Below are 12,093 nucleotides of genomic sequence, written 5' to 3'. Positions count from 1 at the left end.
AAGCCAGTGACACGCTAATAATACGTGCAATATATATATATATATATATATATATCAGCGGCTTAGACCGATTTCATGATAAATCGGTCTAAGCCACTATCACCGTCCTTCTAGCCTAAAGTTTTATGATTTTATGATGAAAGCCCCGTTGATTTTCATCTTGTGGGGGCCTTTTCTCTTATCAATCAGTCAGCAAACGGTGCTCAATTATGATCGTTTTCAATAGAATATGATAGAAGTTCATTTTGAACTACATGTTCATTAGTTACATCTAAAGCTACTTTGCGGTGCTAACATCGAGAGTGTTCGATAGAATGAGCACGTCCACGGGCACACATGTACACGGGTGTACAAATATAGATAGCCCTATGGTAATTGAAGCTGACTGTGGTTGTCTCAACGTTGTAGCTAAATTTTGTTTTAAATTAGTATGTATCTAGCAGGAAATGATAACTTTCATAATATTTTAATTGAGATAACACCCAAATCCTTAGACGAAAGTTTCTCGCGAGGCCCAATCAAATCCTGAATGAAAGCTTTGCCGTAGTGAACATTGCTTAATGAATAAATACAACTATGTTGTCCATAATGTGATACACAGTAATGCTTTGTATGACAGATACGCAAATGCCATATGCGCGTAGAAAATAAGGGAAATACTAGGACATCGATTATATCGGTCAAAAGGTAAAAAAGCAAAAGAATATCTACCCATACAGTTGTTTTCATAAATAAAACTGAACGTTTATTACGTGCAGACGTGTTATACAGTGACATGGAGCCGGGGTCATGTCGTTACATAACAAGTAGGACATTTACCGACATTGTACCATATGTCGATGGGATGCGACGGGATAGATCCCATACTTGGGGATATGCATAGAAAGACCATTTTGCAATAGCATTTTAGTGGATGCATTTTTTGGCGGTTTGATTTATGTTAAGCGTGTACCTTTCTTATATTTTTCAGCTTATAATCCATAAACTCGGTCGTCTAGGTTCATTTGGCAAGCGGCACTCGCTGTGCGAAGTTTTTCCTCTGTCAGAAAATTTGTAGCGGCTTCTTAGTTCATTATCTGTGTTTTCTCTCATTTTCGGCGTTCGTTTCTACTTCGCTGGAACCTCCTAGTTGCGCTAAAACTATACCGATAGCCATGCGAACAATGATGAAGCCCAGTTAGTCGTGGGTTGTATGGGCTTTCTATCGCTCGTTGTCAGGGGAGGGAAGGGAGGCCCCCGACGACCAGCTGTCGACAGGCCAAATCGTTGGAGAATGAACCACTATTCTTTTTGGATATATGCTTGTTTGTCTTGTATATTAAATTGTGTTGTGAGGCCGGCCACACAGACAGTTCCGTTAAGTTATAAGACACTGCTTGCCAAACGGATCAGAGCGTCGCAATACGCACAGAAGCGTTCAAAATATTGAGACATAAACACGTATATCTGCAACGCGTAGAAGGTGGTGTATGATTGAAAGAACAAAGCGACAAGCTCAAGCTGATTCTTCTTCATTGATGTCGATAAGGGATGAGAAAAAGACGTGAATTTATGCCAGTCCAATGACACTGAAAACAACACCGAATACATGTTGAATTAGGGTTCAGCCTATATGCCGGCCTATATAAAGAAATATCCTTAGGCAACACATCGACGAAATCTATAAAGCGTTACATTGTGGGCGCGAAATGCCGACCGCATAGCCCAACGGTTTCATGCGCACTGCTAAGCTACAAGTACAAGCTAGATATGCACCTTCTTCATGGGTTATTTTGATTTCAAGCAGCTGCTATCCAATGCGAGTGCGATACGTACTGATGCAAGGACGATAACGACTACGATTTCCACATGTGGATGTATTATAGGAGAACATTATACTATATTTGCTCGCAGATACTTGGAACTGCCATACTAGATGGTAAACAAAATACTTTCATTAGTAGATTTCATCAGAGGGAAAAACTATTAACTCCATTGTTATTCGAATTGATGCCACTGGTCGTCGAGCGTCTGCGCATGCCGATTTTAGCCGTCGGTGCTGACAAAATATATAGCACTTAAGCAAACCGAAAATCCGTGCCGGTGATCTACTTCGGGAGTCACCGGCTCTGTAGAATGATTGTATCAAGTCCCAACTATGCCGTGTACAGCAATGAATCGTCGACCATTTTTACGTACGTTTGAGTTTAATTGCAAGTGCAAATTTTACTTCATATGTTAAGTCAACTAGTTTATTCCCAGTTGACTGTGTCTGAATTTTACGAAATCAACAAAGAACGGTTACTGTGCTTGAGCTTTGCTAATAACAAAGGTCTCAAAGTGACAAGGATCGATGACGGTGGCGATGTTTGGAATTAATCGAATAATGAAACGATTTAAGAAGAAGCACACGCTGAAAATTTCAGATATTTTCAATGAATTTTCAGTAATTCTATCGGGCCATAGAAAAGGTAGTAATCGTAATAACAAGCACATTTCATTCACATTATGTTCTATAGGCTGCGCGAACAACAAGGGATAACAATGTCCGTAGACTAGAAACCTCGGTCGTTCAATGAAATCGCATAACAAGCGTCTTGATCATTTCTCAAGGAAACTCAGCTCGCTTCTAACTCTGTTCCGTCCAAGTCCAAGGCGATGTGATCTGGCGCTAAAGAAAAGGATTAAATACGTGAGCGCACGATCAAACCGTCGATAATACCTCCATCGGTTCTGGTTAATGTCGTCGCTTTCTCTGTTCACTTCTAAACCCCAGAGCGATAACACGTATAATAAATGATATGCAAAAAGGACCAACTAGGAATTCTTGCCTACGAATTCGCATGTATCGGTTGCATGTTTAGGCCTGATGTTTCCATTTATGGGCATTGCGTGCACTGCCTGGTCTGAAATAGAGTTTACGACAAACTAAGCATATCGCTGGCGCTGTATTAGCGGACGAAAATAATCTGAACAAAATATACGAGCGTTGGCGTGATGGCCCCCCACCACGGAGGCATTTAAATATGCGGTTTTGAGTAAACTTACCGTGAACTCCTACCGATGCAAACAGATGTAGAAATGCATATCTCGATGCCAGTTGTACCTCCGCTGCTAATCGTTTGTATTGACAGAAAAAAAATGCACCTACTATGTATGGCCAGAAACCCTACAAAAGCAGTCGCGAGTTACAATGTCTTACGAAACATTATTACCGGAACAATCTCGTCGGAATCGCAAGATATAGGCCGTACTGAAGGGCTGAAGATCCAAAAATTTGATTTCAGGACCAGCGTGTACGGTAAATTCATTTACTAGTTGTCTTAAATCAGGACCGAGTCAATGCGGTCGGTATTTGTGATTTGACAGCAAATTGTGTACAAACCCAGTTTGTGCACTAGATGTACAGCATTTTTATAGTACTTCGAAGTAATTTTTACTATCGTACTACATTAAATACTTGATGATCGATAACAAAATACTGTAAAGCGCACGCGCTACTAACGATATCTACGAACGTGGGGATCAAGACGTCTTTTTGCCATAGATGTACCTTAATACGTTGTATTTTCCGTGTGTATTCCAATTCTCTTCTATGCAACTTTCTATGCAATTTTTTGATGACTATAGACAAAAAAGATCACTCTCTTCTATATAAGTATTGAACTAAAAAAGGGAGACTCAACATGTCATTGCGTCACGAAGAAGCAGAAAGGAAACGTACTACTTTTATCGAGTTTTCACTCTAGAGGCTGACAAAGACGTGCACCATGTCTTTTGGATTTGCTTTGCTACCGTGTGTCTCCTTACTGGACCAGCCAAGAAACGCAGGCTGGTCGACAAACGAAGGAACGACATCGCTTGTGGATCAGTTCCCAAGCGGGGCAGGAGCGGCGGCGTGCTGCTTCCGACATATGTCCGCGCGTTCTATAGAGACGAATCCGACTTTCTTGCTGCCGGTAATTTCAGCATTTTGTTTTTCCCATTCAAAATAAGAACTGGCGCATTTCCTGTCAGAACCCCAAAAAAAAAAAAACTGGGAATCCGGGGCACCCAAGCAGCGGCTAACAGGGAAAAAAACGATTTGTATAGAGGATCAAATGAACACTGCTAGATTCTAGCCAACCGACCTCTAATGATCTTACTTTATTCTCAGATCCAGAATGAAACGTAATCAGTACTTGTCCCGTAGGATTTAACTACTGCCGTTGTAAATGCACGCACGTGGAAATGTTATTGTGGGCGAATCATCGTACCGACCTCGTCGTGATCTTGATTGTTCGCCCCCTAATCTTTTGTGTTTATCGTATACTCGAATGCGTAAGGCATGTAACGAAAAAGAGAGCTGTGACGCCAATTGTTTGAACTATAGACTAGATAGACTAGAATTACCTTGATGAGGTCACAAATGTAAAATTACAGATTAAATTATTTATTACTAGTGAATAAAAAGCAGAATGCTCTAAATCTTCTTTGTAGGGTCTGAAATCTGTCATAACCAATAGGCGATGTTGCTTGTGGCGCGTAAGGAACCAGTTTCGAATAAACTACGCACGAGAAAAATAATCATAATCTACCAACGCTGTTCGTTCGATAAATAACACGTACTTGTATAATGACCAAGTAACACTTGAAAGGTGCCGTTAATTCAGTAAAAGATTTCCCATAGAACGGAAAGCTATCTAGGAGTGGAATGCATAAGAATATGAACGCCGCGAGTAAGGAGTGCACTAGCAAAAACGCTGGGTTTACCTTTGGACGATCCTGCAACACCAGGAAGCTCTTATGGCTTCCTTCCCTTTAAACCCTTCGAACAGTGCTATAATGTGAGATGTTACTTTAGGTGCCGTCAAGTGCACGCGTTTCATGCCGTAGCCACGCGTCGTGAGAGCTAATTAAACGTAATTACACGTACAGCCCAAATAAAGAACTAGGTCAAAGAAAAAAGAAATAGATAATCATGTCTCAGGTGAGGATCGAACCCAACACCTTCGGCCATATTTGTAATATGTGAGGAAACGGATTTGCTGTTAATTCATTTAGGTGACGTGTACACGCTAATATTCGTGTCATTGTTGTTCTCTTGCAGCAACACGAATTCATGTATTCATGAATTACTTACGCCTACCAGCATTTCGATTCAATGAACAGCTGGCTTCTTCGATGCCTGGTTGGTTGGAGCGGAGTGCGCAGTGAACGACAAAGCCGGCAGGTACTATTAAAACGATCGCTGCCGCTGGTTTTGCTTGGAAAGCATATGCGCGACAGAACGTTGATCGCGCGTTTCGCGCTGGGGCCTATTTAGCCGTCAGTGCACGGATGCCGAATACAATACCTTCGCTCGAATGACTGCTCCGACGAGTTCAATTCTGCCCTCTAAATCTAAACGGCACTAGAGGGTCGTAACAACATCATACATTGTTTTCAATTGATTGAGCTACTATAATTCGTAGTGTGTAGATGTTGTTGTTACAGGACAAATAGAACAAGTGGGTGGCGCTGTTTGACTGGCCCGTGCCGTAGCTCCTTTAAAAGCCAGGGCTGTCGACTGTAATATCGGGACGGCTACGCTAAGCGATAAAAATGTCCGGTGAGCTCATTCAGAAAAGCGACAACGGCAATCACCCAGGACAAAAAACATTCGTACTATTCAGATTAAGGTGTATATATTGTTTGTTATGATAATAGCGACCAGCTGCTCGCTATAAGTCGAGCTTCGCTATTAGCCTCAGAGGATCGATAGAAATCAATTCGAAATATTTAGCAAACAATTATTCGAGGCGCGGCTCAGGTGAAGCTAAAAGCATTTCAATGTCAAAAAAAAATTACATTTAGAGCGACTCCTAGACTTCAGTTTGTTTCAGCGGCCTTCGACGATGCATTTTCTCGCGCGGTGTAAGATAATGACGTTGTTGTCTAGTCTTTTTACTGCACTGATATCTGTATCGGTTGTTTTTAGTAAGGTTCAATTGCAGTACGAATCAGATGGTCAGCGCGATAATAGACCCTTCGGATGAAAACCAGACTATCGATATTTGAGATAAAAACACAAAGTTGACTTTTAGAAAAAAAAAAGTTCTAGCGAGCTAGTAAGCCGCTTATTCACACACCACTTGTTTGACAGCTACCAGTTCAAACTGGGGTAACTCATTACTAATGAGCGCGATTTCTGCCTGTTACATAGTTTATTTTATTATTTCCTAGAAATATTGTTGCGTTTTTTTTTTTTTTTGTATAATTCTGTTTTTTGAGATTATATACCAGATTAGTGCAACCGGTCAAAGTATGATTGCTTATCAATCATATAGTTGCAGCCTAATTAGAATGATAATGTTAAAGCTGATGGTTAGAACGTTTAATTTTCTTTAAATTTTGCCTATAATGAGGTAGAAATAACTAATGGGAACTCCTCGCTCGCTCTATCGCCAGTTTCACTGTCGTGGTTTACTGTCTACCTGCCCGCCGTTTATATAAAAAACTACTACGGCTGCGACTACACAACAAAACGTATAGAAAACTCGCGCCCTGTGTGCTTTTGTGAGCCAGCTATATTTCTTTTATATGTAATCATCTATTGGATGATGTCACTAGAGTGGTCTACGAATCCGTCCAGCAATTGGGTTGGGTCTTTCTCAGTCCATGATGCCGAAGACAATATCAGCAAGGCTGAAGCGGGGAAGTTTCAATTTTAATTACTCTATTTGAATGTATATATATACAGATTTTTATAGATATGTTTATTCATTTTGCGTGTGATCCAAATTGTGTTAATTATTAAATGTGTCTACAAAAAAGCGTTACACAGCTGTCAAGCACTTCCGTTAATGGATGTATGGCTAAAGAGGAGAGCAAATAAAAACTGTAGCGCAAATGTTGCTGTTTGAGTCGACGTAAATTTGTTTTTATAGTGACGAAGATCGTCTAAGTCGTGCCAGTCTATAGCTTTTCCTGAATACTAAATAACCAAATAAAATGCATTTGACTGAATAATTCTATATATTATGAAAGATAAAAAAGAATACGTAATCACTGAAGTCCACAAGAATCTTCATAACACTAGTAACGGTCATCTTGTTATAGCTGCCCCTCGAGTACGCTGGCAGCGTTGAAAATGTTAAATAGTGCAACACGTAAAACTATTTGAGATTCGACCGAAATTTAAAAAAGGCATGTCCTCAGTACCTATACTATAGCAATCTCGTTGTGTACGATATTTAACAAATTTTTGTAAATATATGATAAGGTTCAGAGATCGTCGTTTTAAGTAACCTAATGTACTGAAAAAAATTGTATGTATGTAGGGAGTATGTATATGTAAAATATGTAGAGAGACATTAATCAAACAATGTGAGATTTCTATAGTGAAAAATATAGATAGACTTCTTGACTGCCTAGATCAGTGCAATAACCAAGTAGCTAATTTCTAAGCAATAATTAGTTTACCGGACACAGGTCAACATAGTACAGATCGATCTTATCCCAGCCTACCTATCCTAAGCCACTAGTCACGACGACGAAGCAGTCGAAAATTGCCTTTAGCTACTACTCACTCTGAGAATACGGTTGAAGTCGTGCTTGTCAACACGTAGAAAGTGGCAGTTTTCCTCGCGCGTGACAATGGTCGCAGCTCTTGGCGCGTCGTTGACCAAGGCCAGTTTTCCAAAATCGTCTCCTTCATGCAACACACAGACGACACCCTAAACGCACAGACGGGCAGAAAAAATTGCAATGAAAATGAACGTTAGACGTAAAAGTAACGACAGAAGAAAAAAACTCAACACCCGAATCTTTGATTGAATTGAAGTTCGTTGCACAAGCGTAATAGTAAAGCTGGAGGACCCAAAAGTACGCGGCAGATCTGTGTTGATCATGGTTGAGTCGGTCTGAGGAAGCAAACTACGAAGCACGCTTGTTTGCGCGATAAAAACACTAACAGCAACAATAACAGCTACGATACAATATTGGCCGAAATTGATGTTTCATACAATTATCCGTTTTGTTTGTTTATATTATTATGTTCATTTTGTTGCGTTAGTGTTGTTCAGGTAGTACCGTTTCGAACGCGTCGACTATGGATGCCTGTACATCAGTATTTGTACACTTTTGAATAGAAGTTGGACTAAAAGCCAGTTCAGTGCTCATTGACTTAGAGCAAAAAGATGTCGGGGTTCTGGTGGGGTCTGGCTTGAGTTACAATAAATACGAAACGTCCGAGTCAAGAGTAAACACGCTTTTCCATACAGGTGAGGTAGTATTAACATGGTTCCGGGAAGGAACAATGTTGGGTCATTGAAAACAGTAATCGTTCGACTATTATAAGTAAATATGCGGAAACGGTTACGGTATAGCAACACTCGCATCAAAGCCTGTTGACTGCCGTTACTAAACAGCTAATGAATGGACGATGCGTTGCTGTTGTTGCTGCTGTTACGTGAATGTCTTGATGAGGGTAAACAAGCTTCGCAAATGGCAATACTATTACAACATGATAATGATAGGACAGTCCAGTGTCGTCAAACCTGTTTGCAATGTAGAGCTAGAGGATTAACTAATCAGGTATTAGAAAAAATTTAGTGTCTTACACTAATTTTTCTGCGTTCAGAAGAAGACGTTCAAAATTCCAGAGCAGTTGTTTCGAAGTCCACATATTTGGACTTCAAACTGAATGTTATAACGCAACTGCGAGGCAAAATTTAGCGATAGTTAATCCGCCTAAAAATACAATAGGCACATTTTCATGGGGACATCCTGAAGCCTAAACAATTAATACAAGGACAGTGTAAAATACTAGCTGAAGGAAAATCATACAGATTTTTAGAAACTACCCTGTCCCTAAATGAAAGGGGAAATAGATTCTTTTTCAGGATAAGTACAATATCACAGCAACGATCCAGTTGTCGGTGAAGGAAGAACCATGTTTCAACCAATAGCTAGCTCTATACGCAGCCAATATATCAATAACCAATGCAAAATGTCAGAAATCGCTACCAGCCGTCGACTAGGTTGATTCATCTTAATGACTTAGAGCCAACGACGAAAGCGGCAGTTGTCTCCAACAATGACAAACGAAGTTCGCTGTTGACGCAGGCATCTGCAGAAAGCGATGGATCATGCAGTTCCAAAGCATCCAGTTTACTCCGAATAAGCAAACGCTCTTACGACGGCGGCCAAGATTAACGGCGGACACAATGCCTACCGCCATTCAGAAAACCCAGAGGAAACAATACGCTTTCAAGTCGGACATGCAGAACATCCTCCATGGTAATCGCCTCGTTATCTCGAGTGGCATACGGTATATTCGTCCTACAGGAGAACGGTGCTATAGCAGACCGTTGATCTTCCAGGGTACCCGTTACCATACCCATACCATGATTGTAGCTTATTCAATACTGATAAGTCAATTGCTTTTATATGGAAAAGTAGAACAGGTTTGAGAGAAGGCTCCAATCTTGCTTGATTGTTTATCAATATTTTGATATATTACCATATATATCGGACGACTGCATAGCGTCACTAACAATAGCCAATTAAAAGAAATATTAGCGATGAAAAGCTTCTGCGGGCAAATGAAACCAATACGATCATCCTGGAAGATATAGCACAGACAACGCAGGTGTGAAAACGTGGCCGTTAAATATATACATTCAGTCTGTTCAAAGGGTCAAAAAGAACGAGGCTTACCAGCGAACGTAATGGTTTGTTTATACACTATAATTAAAAAAGAACGTAGGACCTGCAGTAATATTATATAATGAGAGAATCGCGATCCATATTCTAAATTTTTTGAGGGGTGTAAACAAAGAAATACGAGCATAATCTTTTCGGTAATTTCTCCTTAAAAATAATTTTTATAAGATCGTATATATCAGATTGTGCTCGTTTATAATTAGATTACAATTTTAATCGCGATATTTTATTCTATAGACACGAAATGTGCCCGACTTGAAGATGCGTAGTCGACCACGAAGTGGACTAAAATCAAATTTTACCTTGCCATATATAGCTACGTTTACGGATCCCTTGAGGATGATGTACCATGACTTGCCTTCGTCTCCTTGGTTGAACACTGAAATGAATCGGATGAAAACATAAAATACGTGTTAGGCTGCAGCCTTGGCACGTAATCATGTAGCACCTTTTAGAAACTATTTCTAATTATGATTCTGTTTTTACCGTATAGGCTTTTTCATGGGTGTTCCTGGTAAGTATTTATTTTCCCTTAGCATATATGCGTATAAATTGCCTAAATGCAGCGAAAGAGACTGCTTAGATTTGTAATAACATCTGTTAGTATACCGCATTAATTCAGTGTACTACAATATTGAAAACGAGAACATAGAGCCGATCATTTCTTAATTGATTTATTTCTGCATGCTTGCATAGATGTACAGTATTTAAGCGGACAAAGTGGATTTCGTTCCTCCAATGTTATTAGCATTTGCTAAATTCCCTCTAAATTTTTTGATACAGCTTTAGGTTTCTTCATTTTCAGACGATGCACGAGCTAGAAATCCCCGTGTAGACGGTAAAGAACTGGGCTTGTGGTTAGCAAACGCTGATTCGTTATGCCGCCATTCACTTATCTGATATGTGATTACATTTACGTAACATTATGAAGTATAATATATAGCACCAAATAGAGTGGTAACCACAGATTCCAGCATGGCATTGAAGCAAAGTTCCGAATAAGGATTAATACGTGTTTTCATGGTAGGTTTAGCAATGATTACTTACAGACAGTATCACGCTTGGGATGCGATTCGAAAACCATGACGCCGGAGAGCTCCCTCTTGACTGAATTAGATAAATGCGAAAGTGCTTTGATTCGAGTCAGCTCCTCGTAGATAGTGTCCAAATCGTCCTTGCGACGCTCCGAAGGACTGTAACAGGACAAAAAGCAACATTCAGATGCAACAGACAAGTAACTTACCCAACCGAACGTCACGACTCCAGAGGCGAAAAGCACCCCACGTCGAGGATCGACCAGGGAAAACTTGATACTTTAATTGTACCAAATAGAACTCCAGTTGGAAAGACCTTGTCCGCCGTAAAAGAGGGCCTATCTTCTTAAGCTATCAATATATTATTTCCATTTTCAGTTTACTGCTTCGACTCTATATTGTGTATTGTCTAAGAGTAAGACTACGTTGCAGTTGCTGTTCTTTCTCCGAATCGTGACGTGGCCAAGTCGTCGTTACCGTACTTAGCTGAATATAATATCGAGAGGCAAAGTCGGTCACACACGAACTTTCCTCAGTTTTTATGGGTGACGGGCATTATTTTATATCCTGATATGATAAATGTTGGATTCAGGATTTTTTCGGCGACATCGATTTCACCGAACGGCAAACGAGTCAGCCTACAGACATGAAGGGTCTGATCCGTTTGATTCAACCTTTCGTCAATACCTCTTCTAAACTCACGCCTAAGCGTAATATTGAATTTTATTGTCTAGTTCTATTTATGATATAGCACAAAGAGTTACGACTGTGGCTACAATCCGCTTTTAGAGGTTTATGGTTATATTAGTTTGACGTTGCAAGAGGTGTCCATGCCTATAAGACAGAGTTCAATTTACGTGTCCAAATTTATTTCTACTTGTCGGTTAGAGTGAAGTAATTTCATACTGCTCTGGGGGTTACTTTGAGTCCTCTTATCGATAAAGTGGCACCTTGTTCTCAAAAATGACGTAGACTGCTGGCAATATGCCGAGGGTGTATGTGTGACGCTGAAAAATCTGACAAACTGTGAAGCAATAGCAACTCTGAGGACTGGCGTCAGGGATGCGTCACTTTTCAAGCATGCTGGCACTCATGCCATCTCGACCAGAACCGTTAAAGCTGTAGCTGATGACGCTCGGCAGAGTTCAAAAAAGATAGAATCACTTGAGTTTGAATGTCTATTTCCAGTCAAGCGCCAATTGTGCCTACACGCGCATATATCAGCTCTTGCGATACGCACAGGCGTTTCAGTTGGACTCGGAAATCCTGTCAGAAATGTTATTGGCTTTTTTGCTTCGATGGCTGGAAATGATGAATGAAACGCGCAAGATTTGTTCGGAGCAGCCGCTAGGCGCTCGCCATACAACTTCACAATTAGAATCTGAGGTAGACC

General features: G+C 40.4%; 1 protein-coding gene across 13 annotated transcripts in view; it reads right to left on the bottom strand.

Moving 5' to 3' along the window:
• Positions 1-12,093, bottom strand: part of Epac (Exchange protein directly activated by cAMP) — a 207,958-nt gene that overhangs the window by 52,839 nt on the left and 143,026 nt on the right. For all 13 annotated transcript variants that reach the window (XM_086991409.1, XM_086991410.1, XM_086991408.1 and 10 more), the window contains 3 exons: positions 10,714-10,859; positions 9,969-10,045; positions 7,530-7,676 (listed from right to left, as the gene is read on the bottom strand). In XM_086991409.1, coding sequence (XP_086847535.1) covers positions 7,530-7,676; positions 9,969-10,045; positions 10,714-10,859 — 370 coding nt within the window. The remainder of the gene's footprint in view (positions 1-7,529; positions 7,677-9,968; positions 10,046-10,713; positions 10,860-12,093) is intronic.

The sequence above is a fragment of the Varroa destructor genome, unplaced genomic scaffold (genome assembly GCF_002443255.2).
Source record: "Varroa destructor unplaced genomic scaffold, Vdes_3.0 BEIS01000005.1, whole genome shotgun sequence".
Taxonomy (NCBI): domain Eukaryota; kingdom Metazoa; phylum Arthropoda; class Arachnida; order Mesostigmata; family Varroidae; genus Varroa; species Varroa destructor.
The sequence above is the reverse complement of the archived record's forward strand: the minus strand, read 5'-3'. Positions and strand labels throughout refer to the sequence as shown.